This window comes from Mirounga angustirostris, unplaced genomic scaffold (genome assembly GCF_029215605.1).
Source record: "Mirounga angustirostris isolate CCGP_5_RB_7025 unplaced genomic scaffold, mMirAng1.0.hap1 SCAF_13, whole genome shotgun sequence".
NCBI lineage: Eukaryota > Metazoa > Chordata > Mammalia > Carnivora > Phocidae > Mirounga > Mirounga angustirostris.
The window spans coordinates 12,626,386-12,651,317 of NW_026991721.1; the positions used below are offsets into that span (position 1 = coordinate 12,626,386).

Genomic DNA, 24,932 nt, shown 5'->3' on the forward strand with positions numbered 1-24,932 from the left:
AGTATGGATGAAGCTTTTGTTTTGGGGGATTGGGAGGAATTTACGTCTGGGAAGGGGACATAAGAGCAGATAAGTGAGGACCAGCTAGGGAACCAGAGCTTCCCGTCGTCCTCAGGGTGGATCCACGTCTGAATTGATACACGTGGAGCGGCCACGTTGCGTGCGTTCTCAGGTGTTTCCCACAGGAAGCCTCTCCAGTCCGCCAACGGTGACCTTCTTTCTCGCCGTGACTCTATGGTGCTGCAATCAGTGCCGGCCGCCGGGCCCGAGCGGGCCGTCCTCAGGCAGCCTCTCTAGGCAGTCGTCTCGGTGGCCATCTTGCCTGAACGTTCCTAGCCTCCGAGTTGCGTCAGTTTCGCGGGGGTCCGAGCCTGGGACAGGCCCCTTATTTGCAAGACTTATAAATAATTGAGTACCGGGGCTGCGCCTATTTGCATACGACTCGGCGTGTTCTGCCCGGGCTTCCCACTCCCGGTTTCCACCGGCTCATGGATATTCATGAGGCGCTCTGGGGGCGTGGTCCTGGGCGGAGTTAGGGGCGGGGCCCCGCCAGGGCTCGCACTGGCTTGGTCCCGCGGTGACGGCGGCGGCAGCGGCAGGGACTGGCGTCGGGTCGCAGAGCCCGAGCCGAGCGGAGCCGGATCCCGGGGGAGCGCGTGAGTGCGCGGGGGCGGTAAGGAGGGCGAAGGAGGGGGCGGGGTCCGGGATGGGGGCGGGGGAGAGGCATGGAAGGAGTGGGCGCTTTCTTGCCGGCACCTAGGGTTGAGGTGGAGAGGGGGTCACCAGGAAAGTTTGCAGGGCCCGGGGGCGCGGAGGAAGCGGGGGTCGCGGGGGAGCTGGCGCGTGTGCGCGGGGGCGGAGGGTGCACGGTCTGGAGCTCGTGCTGGCCAAGCTAGAAGAAAGGGGGGAGGGGGCGAGGGCTTGAGGCGGGGCCGGGGGCGGGCGGAGCTGCTGGAGGGACCCCCGCCTCCCCCTCCCCGGGCCCGCGCTCGCCCCCACCCCCGGCTCCCTCGGCACGCCCCCAGCCACCCCAGTCCGCCCCCACCCGGTCCTCGTCCCCAGTCCCTCGTCTCTTCGCCGGCTGCTTCACAGCCAGCGCACAGGTCCTCCGCTTCTGCCGCCGCCGCCCCCTCCTCCTCCTCCTCCTCCTCCACCCTCTTCTCCTCCTCCTCGTCGGCTGCCGGCGTCCCCTCTGTGTCCAGAGCTCCCCACTGGGCCCCTCCAGACGGTCCCTCGCCCCGGGCTGTTCCGTCTTCCCGTTGGCCCTCCCTCCTCCAGCAGTTTACGTGCTGTCCCTGCCGACCTCTCTGGCCCCGGATCCGGCCCGAGATCCCAGGGTCCATAGGGGCGACCCCGCTTGCGCCGATGGCGCTTGGGCCCCTGCCCCCCTGGGCTGCAGCTGCCCGGCCTCTCCCCAGCCCCTCTGGCGGCCTTTGCTCCCGGGGGTTAGCTAGTCTCTCCCTGACTGTTGGGGGGTCAGGGGTGCTCCGTGCTGCTGCGATTCTGCCGCTTTTTGGCTACGGCCTTGGTCACCTGGGTTTCCCGGCTGGGGCCTCTGAGCTTCTGTGGCCCCTCTCAACTGGGGAAGTCGAGCCCCCCACTTCATTGCTGCAGCCCCTCATACTGCAATGCCCATCAGGCCCCCAGGTGAAAGGGTTTTACGGTCCTGGGCCAATTTGTCCCCATTTCTAACCACCCACACCATGTCCCTTGAAATAAATGTTCAAGGACAAGGAAGTAATCCTGTGTTTTTTAATTTTTTTTCATGGCGTGTGCCCCTCCCCCATGCACGCTCGGACTGGCTCTGCACAGTTATCACCCACCCACAGCATGCAGTCCTCCCTTGTAGTTGGCTGACCAAGGGATTGACGGTCCTGGGTTTCTCTTTATCCTCTTGGTGTTTTCTCTCATTTTAGAAGCAAGCTGGGGCAGGGTCAAATGTGAGGGGTGTGTGGGTTTTCCAAAGGCTGGGCCCCAGGGGTCCCTTCTCAGGATTTGGCCTTGTCTCCCCAGGCCAGCTGGAGTGGGTGCTGAGGAAGACAGTGCCCCTTGCAGGTAGGAGAGGGTTGGGTTGTCGTCAGGGCTGTGTGCATACCAGGTGTTGGGAAACCTCCTCCTGCCTTTCGAATGAGAGGGGCAGGGCTCTGGAGCCTGGGGGGTGGGGGTCTTGTGGGTGGGATGGAGCCAGAATGGGAACTGAGGAGGTGGTGGAGTATCTGAGGAGCAGGTGACAAGACTGGGGCCCGCAGGAGTGAAGGAATGGTCTGGAATGCCAGCAGCCTGTGGAGAGGAGGAGGTAGTTAGTTAGCAAGGTCTTAGCTCATTGGTGACACTGAATGGAATCATACGAATACTGGCCGACATTTACTGGCTACTTTTTACGGGTTGGGCGTTGTGCTAAGTTTGCATGCACCATCTCACATAGGTCTCCCACCAGCCTCAGGTACACCGTTTTTCACATAGGAAAATAGGCTTAGAGAAGTAAGCAATGTGCCTAAGGTCACACAGCTGGAAAGTGGTAGAGCCACTCAGCATTTGAATCCTGGTATATCAGACCCCAAAACTCCTGCTACATACAGGTTTAGAGGAGGGGCACCATTTGGTCCCTGCCATAGGGCTGTGTTGCTTGGTTTAAAATTTCTTCTGTTCCCCTCAAAATCCCTCAGGCCAACCCCGGGGGCAAGTGATGCCCAGTATCCCCATTTCATAGGCTGTGGCTATCCCACCCTGACTGCCTAGAAGGGGGAACCCCAGGGAGTTTTTCCCCCAAGCCACCCCACCCCCCGGATGTTCTCAAGTCCTGTCCCATTCTCCCAGCCCAGGCCTGGGCCGGCTCCTCCTTCCTCTTGGCGAGGCTCTGGAAATCCAGTGGGAGGCCATTGCTATGGCAACAGGACTAGGCCCTGGCTTTACCTCATCAAATTCCAAGCTGAAGCCAAAGCAATTGAGAAATTAAAGAAAAAAAATGTATTCCAGATGTTTACTTTTTATTCCTTATTTTTCCGTGTTTGGATGAGACAGCTCAGAGGGAGGCGGGAGTGGGGCAGGGATGTGGAAGGAGGAGGGGGAAGGGGGGGAGAGGGAACCAGTCCCAGCTGCAGGAGGGGGGGAAGGAGGGTGAGCGGGAAGGGGGAGGCAGGCGCTGGGGCGGAGCCCCAGGTTGGGGAGGAGCGGGTTTTTCCCGTCTCCCATGAGGTGATTCACGGAGAGACCTCAGACTTCATGGCCCTCTTGCTCTGCCCCTGAGTAGGTATCTCGGGCAGGGCTGCCGGCCCCAAGGGGTGCCTTGGGAACGGTAAGTGGGGTGTTTTGGAGAGCTTGCCAGAGGGAGCAGCGGGCGGGTCCCTGAAGCTCCAGGACTTTGGGGTTAGGAGCCTGGAGTTTAGAGACTAGTCTGGGAAGAGTGGAGGATACAGCCGCTGGGGACGTCCCTTGACCTCTTCCAAGCTCCTCTGAAGTTCCTGCTTCCTGTCCCACACTCTGTCTCTGCTAGTTGTAGGAGACTTCTCTCAGCTAGGTCTACTGCTAGTGCCCAGCCCCTTTGCCTTCTCAGTCTCTCTCTCTCTCTTTTCCTGGGTCTCCAGCCACCCAGCTCACAGCCCCTCTGCCCCCCAATTCTCACGCAGATTCTGCCGCATGTGATGAAAGTGTCAGCTCTCAGGGAAGGCACACCCATGGCTTCCCCACCGCCCCGGGAGATGGAGGAGGAGCTGGTATCTGCTGGCTCCGAGCCAGGTACCTATGGGTGCAGGGTGGAGCAGGGTGGCTGGGAGGAGGGGGGAGGGGCAGCAGCTGAACCCCAGCTCTGCCTGGGAGGGGGTGGGGCAGTGAGGGCAGGAGGCATAATGGGGATATGCAGGGTGAGTTCTAAAGGCTGTCCGCTCCTGTTGAGACCTTTCAGAAGCATTTGAGACCCTAGATCCCCAGCAGATGAGAGCAGACTGACCCTCGAGGGCAAGCGGATTAAACTGCGTGTTTTGCAGGGGAGGACACTGAGGTCTAGGGAGAAACGGCATGCACCTAGGGGAGGGTTTAAATCCAGGCCTCCTGGCTCTGTCTAGACTCCTTTCTTGGGCTGAGCCCAATGAGTGGGTGATACAGGATTCTATGGGAAGGGCCATGGCCATGAGTAATTCCAAGTCTTTTATTTGGCATTGGAATGCCTTATGTAGAAGGTAGGTTTCTGGTCTTGTTTTTTTTCCTGTAGCAGATTACTTCTGTTTGGCTTAGGTCAAAAGTAAGTTTGCATTCCTGATCACACACCAGATGACCCAGGTGGCTTGGGTGTGCACTCGGTGGGGGGGTTGGGGGGGGCAGTGGGGAGACAGAGTGGGGAGGCTGAGCTACGTTTACTGTGGGTGGTGGCATAGTAGAGTGTCATGTTGGAGGAAAGGACTGGATTGGGGACATGGTGGCCTGGCTGCTTGATGTGGGCAGGCCGGCATCTGTTTATTGGCTCTTGTTCATTCGTTTGTTCATTTGAGAAGAACGTGTGCTAGGGTGCAAAATGGGGTACAAGGAGAAATAAGGTGCCAGCTGGGCCCTTAAGTGGCTTTAGCTTGTGAGGGAGTTGGTTAACATTTTTGAAATTTGGAGTTGGGAGAAGATGCTTCTGAGATATGTATGGAAAATCAAGGAAGGCTTCCTGGAAGCGGTGACATTTGACTTGGACCTAGAAGGATGTGAACATTCTGAGTTTTTAGGGTGGGCGGTGAAGTTCTGTTTTCTGGTTCTTCTGACAGTTCCCCAACCAATCCTTTCCTTTTGGTAGGTGACCCTCGGGCCAAACCTCCCGTCAAGCCCAAACCCCGGGCCCTGCCTGCAAAGCCAGCCCTGCCTGCCAAGCCAAGTCTGCTGGTGCCTGTTGGGCCTCGGCCCCCTCGGGGTCCCCTGGCTGAGCTGCCTTCTGCCCGGAAGATGAACATGCTGGCAGGCCCCCAGCCCTATGGTGGCAGCAAGCGTCCCCTTCCCTTTGCACCAAGGCCTATGACCGAGGCCTCTACTGGAGGAGAAGCCCCTCGAGAGACTGGGAAAGAGGAGGCTGGGAAAGAAGAGATACCCCCTTTGACACCCCCAGCCCGATGTGCTGCCCCAGGAGGTGTGCGGAAGGCCCCTGCCCCCTTCCGTCCAGCCTCAGAGCGCTTTGCCGCCACCACGGTGGAAGAAATCCTGGCCAAGATGGAGCAGCCTCGGAAGGACGTCCCTGCCAGCCCTGATCGCCTCTGGGGCTCCCGCCTCACCTTTAACCATGATGGCAGCTCGAGATATGGCCCCAGGACCTATGGTGTGGCCACAGGTCCCAGGGATGAGGACGGTGGGACCCTCTCCAGGGGATGGTCCCAGGAGGGGCCAGCAAAGTCTCCCAGCGAGTGCCAGGAAGAGCACAGCAAGACCCCTAAGGAGAGGTGAGGGGTGGGAGGCAACTTGGAGGACACATGGGTGGCCTTATCTGGGACTGTGACCTTCACGTTTAGGTTAGTTTAGTTTAGTGTCCTGTGAGTGCAGGCAGACCCTTGTCTAAGTCACAAAACATTTTCCCTGTAGACAGCGTCATCGTAACGATGTTCTTTTTATAATTGTAATGCTGTTTACAGAGGGGATGGATGTTCACAGTGGAGTTCAAATGTACCACAGGGAAGTTTATTTTTAGGTTTTTTTATACTGAGAGTTGAATTTTGCCTCATTTAATTGACAGCCATGCTATTTAGTGAAGAGAATATTAGACCTGTTCTAGAGATCTGGAAACTGAGTCTCATAAGTGACCTTTTGTGGCTCCTCAGCACGTAAGAGACAGAACTGGGATTTGAATTCAGGTCTCTTTGAGGCCAAAGCACGTTCTCTTAAGTGTAGCTCGCACTGTGGGTGGAACAGTGTGCAGGTGCTGGTGTGTGTGTGGAGGGGAGCAGGGGACAGGATGAGTAGGGTGCCCATGAGGAGGAGTCTGATAGAACAGGTAAGACATGAGCACACCTTGATGTCTGGGCAGCTTGCGTCAGTGCACGGGGCTTACGGCCAGGTTGGAGACTGTCGCGTAGGCTTCACTTCCCTGGACTTGGTGCCAGTGTAGACGGAAGGCTGGCCGGGAGGTGCCCCTTGGGGTGGTGGGCACGGGCGTTGGAGGGAGAGGCTCCCCTCCCCCTCCTGCTGCTCTGCAGGGCTGCTGTGGTGTGGGCTGAGCCCCAACCTGAAGGCCCCCCCCCACCCTGCCCTCCAGCCTTGCCGTTCTCACACCTGAACCTGCCTGGAGGGTAGGGGCCCCAATTCACCCGTCTTTGTTCCCAGCCTCTGGGAGGTCACACCCTGCCCCGGTCTGCTCTCTGGCTTCCTCCCCTTCCTTGCTGTAAGCAGAGCTTAAGAGAACAACTTCAACTTTGGAAAATCACTCTTTCCCCTCATCCTCCCCCTGCAATCCTTCAAGAAGTATTGGCAGGGCAGCTGGGACCAGCTGCACTCTCCCTGGCTGGAGGAGAACATTAACCCCTTAGGGGCTAGGAGAAGGAAGACTTATCTTTTGGGGAACCACTGAGGGGTCTGGGCACGCAGGGTGCTTCTCCTGAAGGAGTGGGTTGGGGGGGTGGCATTTAACCCTTGATGTGCAGGAAGGGAATGGGGACCTTCTCCCTGGGCACTTTCTTTATGGAAACTGTACAGCATCTCTGTCCTCAGTGATTCCAGCGGGGGGGTTCAGGAATAGATGGCCTGGGGTGGAGGGGGGTTAACTTTGGGTGCTAGTGAAGTTCCTTACGCAGACTCTCGATCCACTCTCCCTTTGTCCATCAGTGAGGGGCTGCTCCATTCTTTGCCTCCATTTCCTGTCTTGTTCTTTCACAGGAACACCGCCCCTTTGGACCTGGCCTTCAACGGGGACCTGGCTCTGCCAGCCGGCTCGGACCCACCTGCTGATGTGAGTTAGCTTCCTATTACGAATCAGAATCCTAGTATTTTAGAGCTGGAAGGGTCACCTGAGATCATCTGTGTTACCTCCTTGTAGTTCAGATGGGGACACTGAGGCCTGTGGAGGAGGTGGCTTGCCCCAGGTCTGGCCCCAGGACTCAGATTTCTTGACTCCCAGGCCAGCGTTCTCGACCACTGAGGCGGTTAAGTGTGGTTCAGGCCGTGAGACAGGTCATTATGAAGAATAATTACAGTGTCTATAACAACTAGCACTGATCAGGTACCTACCTGGGCATGTCCCAGGAACAGTGACTAACTTAGTCGTTGTGGTAACTCTGGCTAGTGGATGCTCCTGGTCCCATGTGAGGCGTGTGAATGCCACAGCTCACAGAGGTTAGGTATGCAAGGGCTGAAGCCTGGTTCCACTGTTCTCCCTGGCCGAGCTGCCTTCTTGGGCTTTAGAAGAGGAGGGTTTCCTGTTTCATTCCCACTGTTCCACACAGCATGCTCAGAGGGTGGCCAGGCTCAGCCTGCTTTTCTTTCTTTTTTTTTTTTTTCTTTAAAAGATTTTATTTATTTGAGTGCAGGGCAGGAAGAGATCGGACAGGAGTGGGGGAGGGGCAGAGGGAGAGGGAGAAACAGACTCTCTGCTGAGCAGGGAGCCAGATGTGGGGCTTGATCCCAGGACTTTGGGATCACAACTCGAGCCGAAGGCAGACGCTTAACTGACTGAGCCCCCCAGGCGCCCCCCAGCTTGCTTTCCTAAGTAACTGATATTCCTTCTTGCTCACAGAACCCTTGCTAGCCGAAGGCTGTCCCGTCTCCCCGACAGTGGAGACCTGACCACATTTCCTTGTCCATCCAACAAATGTTTACTGAGCACCTACCATGAGCTGGGTGCCGGGGACACAGCAAAGAACAAAGCTCACACTGTCCTGCTCTCAGGGAGCTCACCTTCTAGTGTGGGGAGGCAGACATGAGCACAGGCCGCCCTGTGAACCTGCAGACGGTAGCGAGTCAGACAAGTGTGGGAGACCTGGAGAGGCAGAGAGCTCTGGGCTGAGGGTAATCGGGGAGGCCTTGCTGTGAAGGTAAGGGAGTGAGCTGCATGGGTGTTTGGGGAGCAGCATGTTGGGCAGAGGGAACTGCAAGTACAAGGGACTTGGTACCTTGCTGGCTAGGAAGCCAGGATGCCTGGATTGCAGCGAGGGAGGGGTGTCGTGTGCTGGGGAGGTGTGACAGGTGGTGGGTCAGGGTGCTTGGAACCTCACAGGACGCCAGAAGGACTTGGGCTCCCTGAGAGGAAGAAGCCGTTGAGGGGTGTGGGGGAGGGCGGTGACGTGTTGCTGGCTTAGTTGTAAAGGGTCGTCTTGGTGGTAGGGAGCTAAGAGCAGTAGCACGGACCAGTCGGGGCATCATCCAGGTAGGAGATGATGGTGGTTGGACCCTGGCAGCTGACTTGGGAGGCGTGAAGTGGGCAGGGTTTGCAGGTAGACCGCTAGGAGAGGGGGGCCAGTGCAGAGGCACGGATGACAGCAGGGCGTTTGGCCTATGCAGCGGAGGGGTGAGGTTACCATTCACTGAGATGGGGACTGGGAAGGCCGAAGCAGGATCAGGGGAAATGAGGAGTTTGCTTCTGGATTTGTTGCGTTTGCGATCCCTCTTAGATACCCAAATGGAAATGGGGGGGCAGCTGGGGAGTTGTAGGCGTAGAGGTGGCGGTTAAGATGGCTGAGGTCCTCAGGAGGGTTAGGGTCACCAGAGGTACAGGGGAGGTAGTGGAGGGCAGAAGGCCCCGGCCCCAGGCGTAGCAGGGGACACCCTGAGGGGATCGGGGATGGTGGAGTCCTAGAGGCCACATGGAGCCAGCAGCCGGCTTCGGGGCTGGACGAGGGCATATCCATGGTCAGATGCTGCTGCCAGGTCAAGGCAGGTGAGCCCTGGGAATGGGATTTAGCTACAGGGAGGTCACTGGTGACCCTGACAAGAGTATTAGCTGGCATGGTGAAGGGAAAAGGCTGTTGGGAGTGGGTTTGGGAGAGAATGGGGTGAGAGGAACTCTCCCGATAGATAGTGAACGTAGGCAAGGTGTTCAAGAAACTGGGTGGTAGCCTCAGAGAGAGGTGAGGTTAAGAGGGTGTGTTTGTTTTTGAAGACAGAAGAAATGAGAGCGGTTTGTGTGCTGATGGAAATGAGCCGGTAGAGAAGGAAAGGTCCACGATGCAGGAGGGAGAGCTCTGAGCGAGGACGCTCACAGGCATAGAAGGGGGGAGCACAGTGCTTGGGTTCACGTGCAGGCGGCGGGGTATGAGGGCTGGCAGCTGACGGGGGACGGCAAAAGCGTTGCCTGGGAGTGTGGGCAGGGAAGGGGAAGTGTAGGGGGACCGCTGGGCACTCGAGGCCTATCTGAGGTCCTGGAGGTCCGAGTGCAGGTCAGGCTGTCGTGAGACCATGCATTCTGTTTGCTTGCTTTTCTCCAGCCACGTCCAGCCCCAGGTGTGGCTGCAGGGAGGTGGAGACCTGGGACAGGTGGGTCACAGAGTCGAGAAGAGGTCAAGGAACAGAGAGCCAGGATGCGAGAAGTGTCGCCTGTGTGGCCATTGAAATCACTAGGGATTATGCCAGGTGGCTAGTGGGGGGAGGGGTGCTGTGATCCTGGAGTGAGGGCTCTGCAGGGGGCACTAGCAGGAGGGATCACTGGAGGTGTTTTTCTTTTTTTCCTTTAAGATTTATTTATTTGAGAGAGAGGAGAGAGAGAGCATGGCAGGGCAGGGCAGAAGAAGAGGGAGAGAGAACCCCAAGCAAACTCCCTGCTGAGCGCAGAGCCCCATGTGGGGCTCAGTCCCAGGACCCTGAGATCATGACCTGAGTCGAAATCAAGAGTCAGGCACTCAACCTACTGAGCCACTCAGATGCCCCGAAAACTGGAGTTTTGTAGAGTGGAGGGAGTATGGAGGGAGTGGAAGGGGCCTTGAGAAGCAAGCAGGATTTCCCCCTGCCCAGACCGAGCAGGGGATGAGGTGGGAGAAAGCACCCCATTGGAGAGGGTGGCAGGGGAAGTGTGACCTGTGGGGAGGGCAAAGGTCAAAGGGAGCAAGGCTTCCTTCATTGTCTAGGGACAGGCCAAGTGGAGTGGTGGAATGCCAGGAAGCCGGGTGCTTGGTGCCCCCTCTGCCCCTTCCTCTTTCCCCCCGGGCCCCTGTCCCGTAGCATCCGTTGTTTCTGTAAGTCCTATCCCAAGAGGCCATGTGCACAGATCTTATTTAATTTTGACCTAATTCTCTGAGATGGATGTTGTAGCCCTAGCTTACTGAGGGGAGAGCTGAGACTCTGAGATCCCAACGACCACCATGGTCATGGGGAGGGCGTATGGCTTAGGAGGGGCAGTGCCCGTCACTCCAAGCCCTGTGCTTTCATGTCCCTCGGTGCCTTTTGCCTGAATCCCGAGTCAAGGCCTGCCTGCTTCCTCGGGGAGTGGATAGTGCTGGGACCTGTGGATACGCAGAATCCTCGGGAGAGGGCCTGGGGTGGGGTCTGTGCGAACCCTAAGAAGCATGAGATACCGTAAATCACTTTTGGCACCTCTCCTAGCTGTCCTGAGAGGCCCACCTTCTGAGCTCCTGTCTCCTTCTCTTGTCTGTGGAGTGAGAGTGTGAGGAAGCAGCTGATCTGGGGTCTATGTGGGGTTGGCAGGGCCCTTCTCCCCAGCTGGGCAGTGTGTAATGGCTCTTCACCTTTCTCTTGCATCTTGCAGATCGCCAAGCGCTGGGACCCCTCGAGTCCAGGCCCCGCCTCAGAGAATGGAGGCTCCGCCAGCCCAGGCCTCCCCACTGAAGTCTCAGGCCTAGCCCATGGGTCTCCCCGACTTCACTCACCTGATGAGGGGTCTTCCCAACTTCACTCACTTGATGAGGGGTCTCCCCGACTTCACTCACCTGATGCGAGCTCTCCCCGCCATTCTCAGCTTCCAGAAACCCAGAGTCCTACAGTTTCTGGGCCTTCTCCCTGCCTCCCTATGACCCCAGCATCTCCAACTGTAGCCCTGCCCGATGAGGGTCAGAGCTCCTGCTGCCCCCCAAGCTCAGGGCTCCCTGTTGTGGAAGCCCCAGAGGCCCCCACACCTGGCAGCCCAGCCCTTGAGAAGGTCTCGGGGCACCGCAGCCTGGAGCAGCCCCTAGCTACCTCTGCCCAGCCCCTGATGGAGGGGGGTGAGTTGCTGGACCTTCCTCGGACGTTTCCATCTGGGGATGTGGTGGCCAAGGGTGACATAGACCGTCCCATCAGCCTGGTTCAGCGCCGATTTTCTGAAGGTGTGCTCTGGCCACCTAGCCGGGACCAGGAGGAGCTGGGGGGCTCTCTGACTGCCCTGCCCCAAACCCAGGGGAGCCAGTCTGCCCTGGATCGTCCCTTTGGGAGTGGGACAGAGTCCAACTGGAGCTTGTCACAGTCCTTTGAATGGACCTTCCCTACTCGGCCTTCGGGTCTGGGGGTGTGGCGGCTGGACTCCCCACCTCCCTCCCCCATCACTGAAGCCACTGAGGCCGCCGAGGCCGCCGAGGCTAGTGACTGGGCTGCATCCAGCAGAGAGGAAGGAGTGTCTGAGCAGGGGCGAGGGGCCCAGTCAGCTCCAGAGGGGCCAGGAAGGCCTGGGTCCTGGGTGCAGGCGGATGACCTGGGCATCTCCCCAACCCAGAAGGGGGATGGGGAGAGTCAGCTCCAGTCCCCAATTCCCCTCAAGCCCTTCTCAACACCAGGGGGCCCACCTGGAGTGGCCTTGCTGCAGGCAGAGGAGAGGTGTGAGGAGCGGGAGCCCCTGGCTGGACAGGAGTCCCTGCTCCCTCTGGCCACCAGGGAGGCCACTCTGCCCGTCCTGGAGCCAGTCCTAGGGCAGCAGGAGTCAGCACCCCCCGACCAGCCCTGTGTCCTCTTTGCTGATACCCCGGACCCCCAGCAGGCCTTGCCTGCTGAGGAGGAGGCCATGACCCTGGCCCACGCTGAGGCCACCCAATCCAGGACGGAAGGTCGAGAGCCCTGTAGTGTGTCGCCTGAACCTGCAGGCCCTGACGGCAGCTCCCGCTGGCTGGATGAGCTCCTGGCCTCACCACCACCTAGTGCGGGCAGTGCTAGGCGGGGAGCTGGATCTGAGCTCAAAGACGCGCAGACCCCAGGTGCCTGCTCCGAGGTGAGGACCGGGGCACAGGGAGGGTAGTGGGCCTCCGGATGGAAGCCGGGGCTTGGATGGGCCTTCTCAGTGTGGATTTCATGTGTCAAGAGCTTGGGATACGGCCCCGGGCCAGGCACCTAGAGCTGTGTCCCTCGCAGCTATACGGTGTGGCAGAGCTGATGGAGCTGAGGGTACGGGACCGGTGTGAGCTCATTTCCAGCTCCAGCTCCCGCCAGCCGAGCCGTCTGGCTAACCTCTTAGCTTCTGAGACCTTTCATGATAAGAGCCATTTGCCTCTTAGGGTTGGACTGCGGGTAGACCGAGATGTCCAGGTGCTCAGTGCTTGACCTATACTGAGCGTTAGTCCAGCTTTACAGACAGGATTGTGGAAGGCAACGTAGCGCAGCCATTTAGCATGCGGGCTCTGGAACCAGACTGCCTGGCTTCTCTGCTCCTTGCCCAGATGTGAGCTTGAATGAGTTACCGTTCTGTGCCTCGGTTTCTGCGTCTGTAAAATGGGGGTGACGATAAACTCTCCCTCACATGGCGGAGACTAAAGAGGCCGTAAAGCACTAAGAATAGCACGTAGTTCATCGTGAGTGTTTAGGAAGTGCTGGCTTTATGAACGCTCTTACCCTTTTTTTTTTTAAAGATTATTTATTTGTTTATTTGGCAGACACAGCGAGAGAGGGAACACAAGCAGGGGGAGTTGGAGAGGGAGAAGCAGGCTTCCTGCGGAGCAGGGAGCATCCCAGGACCCTGGGATCATGACCTGAGCCGAAGGCAGACGTTTAACGACTGAGCCACCCAGGCGCCCCATGAACGCCCTTACCCTTGAGCTCAAGACTTGCCTTGTAGACAGGAAGCTGAGGCCCAGAGGAGGCGGAAACTTGTGCAGGGTTACCCAGCAAGTCGGCAGCTGGGCCACGGTCAGAGTGCCAGTTCCCTGGCCAGTGCGCTTTCTCCTACTAGGCTGCTCTGAATTTAAGGGCTGAGGTCCAGGTGGCTTTTGAAATGTCTTTTTCAAGGCCAGCCTGCGCTGGTAGGGGTGGGGCTGGAAGGAAGGCGGAGCCAGTGGGCCTCTAGGGGTCGGGGGCGGAGAGGTGGAGGCGGAGGAGGAGGAGCAGGAAGGAGTTAAGACCAGGCTGGCTCCCGGTAGGTGTGTCTGTCCCGGGCTCTGGGTGACTCAACTAGCTTCTGGGCGGGGCTACCAGAGCTGCAGCTGCCGTGGAGGGAGCGGGGCCAGGGCGAGCGCGAGCCAGAGTCGTTGGACAGGTCCGGGCGAGGGGAGCGGCCCAGCCCTGTCCCTGCACCCAGCCGCACCCAGGAGCCCAGGGCGGGCTGGGGGCAGGGGCCATGGCCGGGCTTGGGGACCGGGAACCCAGAATGTCTGTCTTGGAGAGGCTGTTAGCCAATGCGGCGCTGAGGGATGAGGCTGGCCGGCTCCGCAGCCCCGAGCCCAGGGCTCCCCCGCCTGAAGGAGTGAGTCGGGGTGGGGAGGGTAGGGGGGCCGCAGGGAGCCCTGGGCTGGCTCTTTTTCCATGGCAGAGGTTGTCCCTCCTGTCTTCTCCAGGGATGAGGCGAGGGCTATGAGGTCTTCCTGCAAAGGGCTAGGCAGAAGGGTGCTTTCCATAGAGAGGAAGGGGCTGGGAACTTCAGGAAGGGGTGAGTAGGGCCAGGGGCAGGGTCGGACTATTCCCTTGGAAAGGAGGTTGTGGAGGGCCTTTGAGTCTTGATCACTCCTAATAGAAAGTGGACCCCTTTCACAGCCCTGTGAAGACCACTCTGCCAGGCTGCCTTTCATTTTGGCAGTTAGCCAAGTGTTGCCCAAGGGCTGTAAACATGACCATGGGATCATTGATTGAGTGTCCATAACAAGTGCCCCTTGCATGCCAGGCACTATGCTGAGGTTTGGTTTAAACAATCTTGTTTCATTCTTCCAAACCACCCCATGCAGTAGGAATTCTTCCCATTTAAGGGTGAGGACCCTGAGGCCCAGAGTGGTTAAGTGATTTGCTCAAGGTCACACAGCTGGGATCTAAACCCAGGCTTTCTGTTGCCGAAGTGGGGCTCTCAGACACTAGGCAGTGCTGAGTCTCATTCTGGACTCCCACTCTGATGGACTCTAAGCATTGTTTTTTTGTGTCTTTATTTTCTGATTCCTAGGGACTCCTTGGCTGGGCCCAGAAAGACCTGCAGAGTGAATTTGGGATTGCAGCAGACCCACCTCCCAGCAGTTTCCGTCCTTCCAGCTGGTCCCAGGACACTTCTCAGAACTATGGCCTTGGGAGTGCAAGCCCTGGAGGGGACCCAGGCCTTGGAGAGGGAGACTGGACCAGCAAGTGTGGGCAAGCAGCAGGGGAAGGGAGTGCCAGGGAGTGGGCCAGCAGGTGTGGCATTGGCCAGGAGGACATCCAGCTCGCCAGCCGGGATGGGAGTGGAGTGTCTGCCCCAGGGGGCCTTGCCGCCCAGGACTGGATGATCGGAAAGCCAGCCCAGCTTGGTGCTCAGCAGAGCCAGGAGGCAGATGTTCCAGACTGGGAGTTCAGAAAGCGGGATTCCCAGGGCACTTACTCCAGCCGGGATGCGGAACTCCAAGACCAGGAATTTGGGAAGAGAGACTCGCTGGGTACTTACAGCAGTCGGGATGTAAGCCTTCAGGACTGGGAATTTGGGAAGAGAGACTCTCTGGGTGCTTATGCCAGCCAGGACATAGACGAGCAGCGCCAGAAATTGGGGAAGAAGGACCACCGTGGCAGGTACAGCAGCCAGGATGCAGATGGGCAGGACCCGGAGTTTGGCAAGAGCGTGTCTTCGCTCAGCACCTTCAGCAGCCGGGGTGCAGAGCCGCCGGATCAGGATTTTGGGAAGAGCGCCTGGATGAGGGACTACAGCAACAGCAGCAGTTCCACAGCCGGGGGCCCTGAGGACCGAGGCTTCGGGATGAGAGCCCTGCGCGCCGGCTTCAGCCCTGAGGAAGCCCAGCAGCAGGACGAGGAGTTTGAGAAGAAGGTCCCGAGTGGCGGAGACGGCCCAGGCGAGACCAGCAGGGAGGCCAGCCAGCCTGAGGAGAGAGAATCGGGGGGCCTGTTCGGCCCCAGCACCCCCCAGGGCCAGGATGGGGCACCGGGACAGAGAGACCAGAGCAGCTCGCATGGCGGCGGTGCCGGCCCGGAGGCAGGGGCCCAGAGCCCGGGCCATGCCGGCCAGGAAGACAGGGAGGTGGGCCGGCGAGGCTGGGCGGGCGACTTCGGCCACGGTGTCGTCCCCCAGCCGGAGGCCACCTTCAGCCCGGGGCAGCGAGATTGGAGTGGCGACTTCTGCGCAGAAGCCTCCGAGAGAGGCCATCAGTTCGGCATCATCGGTGACGACCGGGCGGGCAGTGCTGTTCTGAGCCCTTCTGGCCAGATGGCGGGTGGCCCCTTCGTGCCTCCAGAGAAGACCCCGGCCGGGCCTGTGGACTGGACTGACCAGCTGGGCCTGAGGAACTTGGAGGTGTCCAGCTGTGTGGTGGCTTCTGGGGGCTCGAGGGGCACCAGGGAGGAAGCTATGGGACACATGAGCTGGTCAGACAAGCTGGGCCTGAGAGATGTGGACCTGGCCGGCCGTTTGGAGGCTGGAGGGTCCGAGAAGCCCAGGGGGATTGGGGTCGGGGAGAAGAAGGACTGGACCTCCAACATCGGGGGGAGGAGCAGAGATCTGGCTGGTGTCGGGGAGGTAGGGAGCCCCAGCCAGGCTAGAGAGAGTGGCGTGGGACAGACTGACTGGTCGGGTGTGGAGGCTGGAGAGTTCCTTAAATCAAGGGAGCGTGGGGTGGGACAGGCAGACTGGACACCAGACCTCGGGTTGAGGAGCATGGCGGGGGCAGGTTGTAGCCCCAGAGAGCTTGGGGCGGGCCAGGTGGACTGGGGCAGCAGTCTGGGCCTAAGGAATTTGGAAGTGCCATGTGACCTAGAGTCTGGAGGTTCTCGGGACCCACGGGGATGTGGAGTGGGCCAGATGGACTGGACCCAGGACTTGGGACTCCGGGACATGGAGCTCTCGGGGGCCCCGAGTGAAGCCAGGGAGCATGGGGTGGGAGAGGTCAGCCAGTGCCCGGAGCTAGGGCTCAGGGACCACAGCACCTTGTCCCCGGGCCTGGAGGCCAGAGAGCTGGGGCCTGGCGGGACAGGTGGGCCAGAGACCCACAGTGAAGACCACTCCACACCTTCCCTGGAGACCTGCCCTGAAGACCCTGGGATGGAGACAGGAGAAGCCCCCGGCTTTGGAACCAGGTAAGGGAGCCCCATCCCTGTGTGGGAGGGAAGGTTTGGCAGCTCTCTGAAACATTGCAGCCCTTTTCAGGGGGGAAGAAACCACTTTCCCCTAAGGACTTGTAGGGTTGGAAAATTGAGATGGTTTGGACTGCGAATTACTAATTTTACTTTTTTTTTTTTTTATTGGCCTGTGATACGCATACAGGTGGAGTCTTGTTTCGATGATGGTGATGTTTGAGGTGTTTGCTGCCCATGCTTTAGGCTCCTTGGTGACTGTATCATGACTGTGCTAGAATGGTGTGTGTCCCATCTTTGGGGTCCCCCACGTGTCTTGGCCCAAAGCCGCGGGGCTTCCCGGGCCAGGGAACACGGATGCTTTCACGGGTGTCAGCGGGAGGACTGGACTCTGTGTCCACTCGGCCTGGGACACTCCAGGTTAGGAGTGGAGTAGACAGTGGTGCTTGTTGTTTCTTGCAGAGATTGGGAACTTAGTGCTTCTTGCCTGCCCTGTCTTTAGGCCCAGAAGAGCAACAGTTTAAAAACCTGAAGGTCATAGGGACCTGGCTCCTGACCCCCTGATCTTGACCTCCACACACAGAGTGACTGAAAGGGAGCTTTCCAGAGGAACAGACTAGTGGTTTTACAAGCCAACCACAGCCTGTCCCAGGGATTTTTATGTTTTGAACCAGCTGAGGTGATCTCACAGCTGGAAAGGGGGCTGAAAAGAGGTTGGTTCTGTTTTGTTAACATTTCCCGTTCATTGAGATTTGGTTTCATTCTCTTGACTGGGTAGAAGGTTATACCTTTCTGAAGAAGCTGAAGCTTCTCACTGGGCAGTTGGGGAAGAAGGGAAAGGGAGGCGTTGGGTGGGGGCTGTGTTGTGAGTGGAAGGGGCTGAGGGTAGTGGCAGGGTGGGGGGAGGAACGGGGAATGGTCTAGAGGGAATGGTGGGGATGTCAGCCAATGGGTTGGGAGAGGCACTGGAACCAAGGAGGAGGAGAGAGAGAGAGGAAGGTGGGCAGAGCGCGGGGAGGTGCTGAAGGCTGCAGGGCAGGGGTGGGTTCACAGGACGTGGAATCCAGAGGCTCCTGGGGTCTTGGATGAGTTCCGGGACATCTGTAACGTTAGCCTCAGGAAACTTTCCCATTCCTAGTGCCCAGGACCCTGCTCTGCAGGGCCCAGTGCTCTGCTGCCTACCTTACCTCGTTGACCTTCACAGCTGCCCTGTGCCATGGAAAGGGATTTTTACCATCTCCAGTTTGCATGTAGACAAGGGGTGTGACCTGCTTATGGTCACACAGTCAGCAGAACCGCTTTCTGGCTTCGACATCGTAAATGCTGTCAGGTGTGGTCACAGTGCTTGAGAGTCTCAGACTACTAGGGAGCAGGACTGACGCCCTCCGCCTTTCCCCTCTGCTTGGGTGGCTCTTGAGAAGGGGAAAGTGGGAGTATCTTTCCCTTTGTTTAGGACCGGGGCGGGGGCCACCAGGAGGCTGCAGGACTGGGTTGGGGAAGAGGAAGGTAGGCGCGGAGAAGGAGGACTCAGCACTCAGCCGGCTGAGCTTCGGTCTCTAGCCTGCCTTTAAGATGCTCTGGTTTTCTGTCTGTGTTCTAAGTTTGGGGAAGACTGTGTACTCTGTGGCCACAGAAGGAGACCTCGAGTGTTTGTGCATGAGCACGTGCTAGCAGGTGAAAGCACAGGGATAAGGAAACCTGTTTACCTTTCTCTAGTGCAAGGTTTCCCAGACTTATTTGACTAATATGACTTAGGGAAATTCTACACCCTGGAAAATTGCTCTTTGCGGGAAGTTTTGGAGGTTCCCCTGGGAAGTCCTTGAGGATAGCCCAGAGTAGTCTGGGTTTGGGTCCATCTGCCAGGTTTGGGTCCTGATTCAGCCACCACCTCTGTGACTTTGGGCAAGTTCCTTCTCTTTCTCAGGGCCTCCTATTTCTTGCACTTACTCCCCCTACTCACAGGGTTAAGAGGTGTGGACACACACAGAGTGATAGAAACCTGCCTGGCACGTGGTGATGACTGAAAAAAAATGCTTGCTACTTGTATCTGTTTTGCCAATTTGGATGGATCTGAGCTGTCCATAAAGTGAGGCCTGCGGGGACATTTTTGTCATTGCCTCTGTGTGGGACAATGACCCCTGATGGCAGGCGGTCATTGGCTGGAGGGCTGTCCAGCACAGTTGTGACAAGGCCAGCATGGGGGTGGGTGGGTCACGGGGAGAGCTCAGGCTCCTTCTTTGTGTCTAGGGCCACCTTTTCCTGGTGGGAGTGGCTCTCTTGGGTCCCCCGAGAGCTCATGAACTGCCCTCTCCTCTCTGTGGCCTCCTGGTCATCTCCTGCCCCTCCCCCGGGCCCAGTGGTGTGGACACCTCTCAGTCATTTTGGGGTCTTCATGAAATCTCCTCAGAGATCATTGAGGCCAGCTCCCTCATTTCATGGGTGGGGAAACTGAGGCCCAGGGAAGCAGTGTGACTCGCACAAGGTCCACAGCTGGTGATTATGGGCTCCTTCAATGTTCCCTTGGGCCCCAGCCTTGTCATCATCTCTCCGGGCACGTTTCCTGTCTCTCTTGGGTCCAGGCCATCTGCTGCCCGTTTAGGCACATCATTCCACCTGGAGGCCTGAGCCTCCCTCATTTTGGGTCTTGGAGCCTTGAGTACTGGGAAGCTGATTTTGAGCACATCTGCTTCATACCCTTCCCCAGTTCTGTGCCTGGAATGGTTGTGGGGGGTGGGGTGGGGTTGGATTGAGTTCTGACCCTCAGGAGACGCTAAGTCCAGATGGGGTCGAGGGTATAGATGGTGCAAGATGGGACAAGTTCTCAGGCCAGGAACCTATGTTAGGGATGGTGATTATCCTGAAACAATTTTTTTAAAGATTTTATTATTTGACAGAGGAAGACGCAGTGAGAGAAGGAACACAGGCAGGGGGAGTGGGAGAGAGAGAGAAGCAGGCTTCCCATGGAGCAGGGAGCCCAATGCGGGGCTCGATCCCAGGACCCTGGGATCATGACCTGAGCCGAAGGCAGGCACCCAATGACTGAGCAACCCAGGCACCCCCAATTTTTTAAAAAAAGATTTATTTATTTTATTTAGAGAATGTGCAGGCATGAGTGGGGGAGGGGCAGAGGGAGAGAGAAAATCCCCAAGCAGACTCCCCACTGAGCATGGAAACAGACGTGGGGCTTGATCCCAGGACCCCCGAGATCCTGGCCTGAGCTGAAATCAAGAGTCGGATGCTCAACTGACTGAGCCACCCAGATGCCCCGATCATCCTAAAAATTTATCAAAGTTTAGCGCACGGTGCTAACGGTGTGCTGGGCACATGTTTCCAGTGTGTTGCCAACAGACCCAGCAAAGTATCAGTCTTTTATGGTCCCCATTTTGCAGATGAAGAAGCTGAGACTCAGAGTGGACAAGTACCGCAAGTGTAGTAGGGGATGGAGCCCATCTCTGCAGTGGCGGCACCCAGCGCAGGTTCCCGACCATGCTTCTCTCCTGATTCCCTGCCAGGGAGGAGCTCAGGTGATAGGTGATCTGGGTGCTCAGAGGCAGGCAAGCTTCTCCCGAGCTGGGGTGGAGCCAAGCCAGCAGGGATGATGCACACCGCATTCCCCGGTGCTCTTCCCACTGTCCCCTCCTCGTGGCCGCCCCCAGAGCCCACAGAGCTCATCTGCTGCCCTCTGCCCACGTGGCTTGGAGCCAGGTCTTGCTCTGGATGTGGATCTTTCCATCCACCCATCCGCTGTTTCACATCCCCTTAAACTCCGCGGGCCTGCCCTCAGCCTTGTGTCTGCCCCACCCCAGGGAGAGGCTTTGGGCAGGGCCTCAGGCTGGATGGGGGTGCCACCCCTGCCCCCTCTCTCGTGGCCTCCCTGATTTTAAGCTGCAGGGTGAGCTGCCTTTGGCCCCCATCCAGGGCTGCTGCACTTCTGCTGCCGCCTCCTCCCTCCCTCCCTCCCCCCCTCCCTCCCCCCTCCCTCCCCCCCTCCCTCCCCCCCTCCCCAGACCGCTTTAATTTCCATCTGTCAGCAGCTTGTGGAAGGACAGACTGACACATGTTCTCTCTTGCCCTCCCTCCTTCCGGCCTGCTACTGACTCACCTGCCCTAGTCCCCTCCCCTTCTAGTCCCTTTGGCAACTGTCTGAGGCTTGGCTTCCAGCACGGCCCTGCCCTGTGTGTGTGCGTGTGCGTGTGCGTGTGCGTGTGTGTTGGGCTGTGGCTCGGCTGTGCGTATGGAGGCAGGGTCCTAGATGTGCCTTGAGGGAGGTGTGTGGTGAGTGTGTGCAGGGCGTGTCCCTATTTCAGGGGGAGGTGGCCAGTGCGCCGGCTCGAGGTGCAAGGTGTGTGAGTTAGCGAGCGTATGTGTTTGTGTCGTGTTTTGAGGGAGTGGCAGGCAGGAGATGCGGAGGTTGTATTGAGGTGCAAGGTGACCCAGCCTCTCAGTCAATGGGCAAACATTTGCTTAGTCCTGCCCCTCCTGGCCAGGCCCTGGGCCAGGGGCTGGGGGCACAGAGGCCAAAGGGACCCATCTTTGCCCTTGAGTTGCTCCCAGACGGGCTCTGAGGCAGGGGCTGGTCCAGGTGGGAGCCCAGGGCGTGCAGGGCTGCGGAGGGGGGTGGAGGCTGAGGGAGGGGAGCAGGGCAGCTTCAGAAGAGGAACTGAACTGCAGGGAGAGTGAGCAGAGGGCGGGGGGGGGGGGCGGGGGGAGCCTCCCAGGCGAGGGAACAGCTCATCCACACACACTGCAGTCTGCGAAGGCCCTGCATGTTCTTTTTTTTTTTTTTTTAAAGATTTTATTTATTTTTTGAGAGAGAGAGTGAGAGAGCACGAGAGGGGGGGGGGCAGAGGGAGAAGCAGACTCCCTGCTGAGCAGGGAGCCCGATGTGGGACTCGATCCTGGGTCTCCAGGATCATGACCTGAGCCAAAGGCAGTCGCTTAAGCAACTGAGCCGCCCAGGGGCCCAGGCCCAGCATGTTCTGGGAGTCCCTAGCTGTTCCGTGAGACTGGGGCACGGGGAGGGATGATGTGGGGGCTGAGGGCTGAAGAGGTTGTACAGCCTGATGGGTCAGTGCCTGGCTCATCCCACGCAGGTGCCCCTAGGAGGGGCCCGTTGCTGTCAGTGATGGGGTACGCGCTGGGGGCCAGGCACTGGGCTTTGCACTTTGGTTCCCATTTCATTCCCCAGCCACCCTGGAGTTAGAGGACCCTAAGGCTTTGGTAGTGGAGGGACTCATCCAAAGCCTCAGTAAGTGGTGGACCTGGGATTTGAACCTGCCAGGCTGCCCACCTTGTCCCCTCTGTGCTGTGCTATACAAGGCCTTGATCGCATCCTTCCGGAAGGAGTCTGGGAAAGCCTGGAAAGGCGGGAGAGGGAAAGGGTGGGGGAAGTGAGGGGCACAGATACTGTGGAGTGGGCTTTGGGGGAGGGAGATGGGGCTTCATGGGTGACCGTGTCCTCTGGTCTGTCTCCTTTGCAGTCCTGGCAGGTGCCCGGCCCGCCCCCCGCCCTCTGGCTCCCAGGGCCTGCTGGAGGGGATGCTGGCCACCAACAACTCCAGGGTAGCGGTCCATGGGGGATCCGCAGCCTCGGGCCTCAGGGGCCTGTTGGAGGAGGAAGGAGCCACAGTGGGTACTGACCAGGGGGAGCCCCTGGAGCCTAGCAGGGACCCTCTGCCTTCCTGGAGGCCACAGCCAGATGGTGAAGCCAGCCAGACAGAAGAGGTGGACGGCACCTGGAGCCCTGCAGGGGTTGGGCAGGGCGAGGAGGGCCCGACACGGCCCCCTCGGCGGCCCTCCCAAGGCCCTCCTCCCCGCTCTCCCAGTCAGGACTTCTCCTTCATTGAGGTCAGTGCAGGGTGAGCCCAGGGCAGTGGTTGGGATGTTGGGGGGCATGTGGGTGATGCAGCCGGAGCCTCGGCCTTCGGGCCTCCTTGAGCTGTGTCAGGCCGGGGCGGGGGGCGGCAAGTGGGCAGTGGGTGAGTCCTATGAACAGGGTGCTCTAGGCTGCTGGAGCTATTGAGGGCTCCTGGGGGATGGGGCAGGGCCACGGGACAGCAATGGCAGTGGTGTTGCCGTTGTCCCGAGCAGGACACCGAGATCCTTGACAGTGCCATGTATCGGAACCGTGCCAACCTGGGGCGCAAGCGAGGGCACCGGGCCCCGGCCATTCGGCCTGGGGGCACCCTGGGCCTATCAGAGGCAGCGGACTCGGACGCACGCCTGTTCCAGGACTCTACGGGTAGGGCCCCTGTATTGTTGGGTGACGTCTGTGTCGCTGCCTGGGGGCTGTGCAGGGGAGGGCTGGTCTGCGCTTGCTGTCTGTGCTGAGCCCCCGCTCTGGGCCCTTGCAGAACCACGAGCTTCTCGGGTGCCGTCTTCAGACGACGAGGTGGTGGAGGAGCCTCAGAACCGCCGGACACGGATGTCCTTGGGCACCAAGGGGCTGAAAGTCAACCTCTTTCCTGGCCTGAGTCCATCAGCCCTGAAGGTACCGTCTGATCCTTCAACCACACATCCAGCCTCTAGCCACCTTGCGTCCAGCGTTTCTTCTGTCCGTCCATCTCTCCCTCCCTCCCTCCATCCCCTGGGCCCTTCTTCCCATCTCTCCTGTCATTTTGCTCTCCACTGAGGGCCCTGCTGGCCCATGCTGTGTGCTAAGTAGGATGGAAGGAAGAACAAGGCGTTCATGTCCCAGTACTTCATGGGGGTGGGTTGGGGACACAAGCCATGTCTCTGATTAGCTCTGGTGAAGGGGGGGAGGTGTTTAGGTGTCACTGGGGAGGTACAGATAAGGGCTAGGCCTGTTCAGAGTGTGTGGGGGGATTATTTCCTAATGGTCATATGGTACGGGATGGGAGGGTATATTGAGGAAGGTCTCACGTAAGTATTTGATCTTGGCTTTGAGGCATATGTAGGAGTTGGCTCTGGAGGGTGGGGTGATGACGGGGAGTTGTTCCAGGCAGAGGGAACAGAATGAACAAAGACACAGGGCTGGGAAGTCACCACTGGCTTTGTCCAGCCCAGTTAGTCTGAATTCAGTGTAGCAGGATCTTCTTGAGCACCTACTCTGTGCAGGGCATGGCTCAGCTCTTGGAGGGTTATCTTTAAGCGACTTCCCATCCATCTGGGCAAAAGGACTGCAGAGGGGTCTGTGCCTGATTCTGGGGACAGCATACCCTTGGGAGAAGGACTTGCCCTCTGGGAATCCTCCCGCTTATTCATCTGATGTGTCCCTGCACTTGGGCTCATCTCCTAGGCCAAGCTGCGCCCCCGGAACCGCTCAGCTGAGGAGGGGGAGCCTGCGGAGAGCAAGCTGAGCCAGAAGGAGTCCGCCGTGCAGCGTTCCAAATCCTGCAAGGTCCCGGGGCTGGGGAAGCCCCTTGCATTACCTCCCAAGCCAGAGAAATCCTCAGGGTAGGTGACCTCAATTGGCCTCACTGGGTTGGCCCGAATTAACTCTGTGAAGTTGGCGCTCCAGTTCCTGGCGCCGCGGTGAAGCCTCAGCCTCCCTCCTCCGGTTGGAGGGCGGGTTTCCCTCCCTACCACTTCCTCACTTTGTTCACCTTTCCTAAGGTTTGCCTTATGACCTTTTCCCTGTGCCATTCTAGGTCAGAAGGATCATCGCCCAACTGGCTACAAGCCCTGAAGCTGAAGAAGAAGAAGGTCTGAGAAGTCCTCGAGGTGAGAGTGGGTTCCTGGGCTGGGCTCTGTCTGGGGCTCAGGGGTGAGCAGGGCCTGCCCTGGAGGGTTCAGGAGGCCCTGTACCTTCTTTTGGGCCGTTCTCTCCTCGTTTCTCTCTGAGGAAGACCAGTGGAGCCCAGCTCTAGGACCTGGTGGGCCCCTTGGCTCCCTTAGGTTTTGCCCACAGAACAAGGTGTTGCCTGGGATGGACGAGGAGGAGGGCTTCCGTCCTGCCTTCCTCCCTGGGCTCAAGGACGGTCCCCATGCGACCCCCCGCCCTGTGGCTGGCCCAAGTGGGGTCAGCCAGCCTTTCTGGTCTGGGACCCCTGGAGGCACTTACCAGGCTCAAGGGCTCCTCACTACTAGGCTCAGCTGGGGGAGCCGGGCTGGGCACAGGGAGTGGAAACCGAAGCTGAAGGGGCTCCTCTGGCCGCCACGGTGTCCCCCATGGTGTCCCCTCCTGACCTCTTCCCTCCCCTCCCCCTTGCAGGTCCTTCCCATCGGGCAGTCTCAGGCAGTGCCCATTCCTGTGGGGTCCCCGGCGGGGAGATGGCTGGAGCCCCACCAGGTCCCAGGCTGCAGCCTCTGTCCCCCTCCACGTGAGGAGCGTCTGGGGAGGCACATTTATGCACTTTGTATCCCCCCCTCCTTCCCTCCTGACCAGATTCAGGCATTAGTGGTTGAAGGTTTTGGTCCCTCCTCCCTCGCTCTCTTTACACCTCCCTCTCTGCTTCCTCCTCCAGCCTCCCTTGGGTTTTCTTTTGATACCAGTTTATAGCATTTTTATAAAAGCCTTTGATTTTTGTAATGGGCGGAGCCCTGCCCCAGCCCCAGCCCAGGCCTCCCTCCATCCTGCCAGGTGCCCCACAGAGACCAAGAACATTTTGCCACTTGCAACAATAAAGTTTTTTGGGAATTGG

General features: G+C 58.8%; 1 protein-coding gene across 6 annotated transcripts; it reads left to right on the forward strand.

Moving 5' to 3' along the window:
• Positions 1-515: 515 nt before the first annotated feature.
• On the forward strand, positions 516-24,932 carry TNKS1BP1 (tankyrase 1 binding protein 1). Of its 6 annotated transcripts, none has more exons than XM_045893653.3 (13): positions 570-673; positions 2,014-2,055; positions 3,627-3,735; positions 4,772-5,405; positions 6,832-6,904; positions 10,649-12,076; positions 14,225-16,332; positions 21,810-22,176; positions 22,420-22,570; positions 22,683-22,819; positions 23,588-23,745; positions 23,940-24,012; positions 24,503-24,932. In XM_045893653.3, exons 3-12 carry the CDS (start codon positions 3,642-3,644, stop codon positions 23,998-24,000), a joined length of 5,211 nt encoding a protein of 1,736 aa, XP_045749609.2. In that variant the 5' UTR covers positions 570-673; positions 2,014-2,055; positions 3,627-3,641; the 3' UTR covers positions 24,001-24,012; positions 24,503-24,932. The 6 variants fall into 6 exon arrangements, with proteins under 6 accessions (XP_045749608.2, XP_045749607.2, XP_045749609.2 ...); XM_064576412.1 differs by having other exon boundaries at positions 571-656; XM_045893652.3 differs by lacking the exon at positions 2,014-2,055 and having other exon boundaries at positions 516-656.

What these genes read in the sequence shown, in the direction of transcription:
- TNKS1BP1 (XM_045893652.3), top strand. Translation starts at nt 3,642, where the DNA reads ATGAAAGTGTCAGCTCTCAGGGAAGGCACACCCATGGCTTCCCCACCG. An exon ending in AGCAAGACCCCTAAGGAGAG is followed by an intron (nt 5,406 to 6,831) that starts GTGAGGGGTGGG and finishes GTTCTTTCACAG; the next exon opens with GAACACCGCCCCTTTGGACC. An exon ending in CCCCAGGTGCCTGCTCCGAG is followed by an intron (nt 12,077 to 14,224) that starts GTGAGGACCGGG and finishes TCTGATTCCTAG; the next exon opens with GGACTCCTTGGCTGGGCCCA.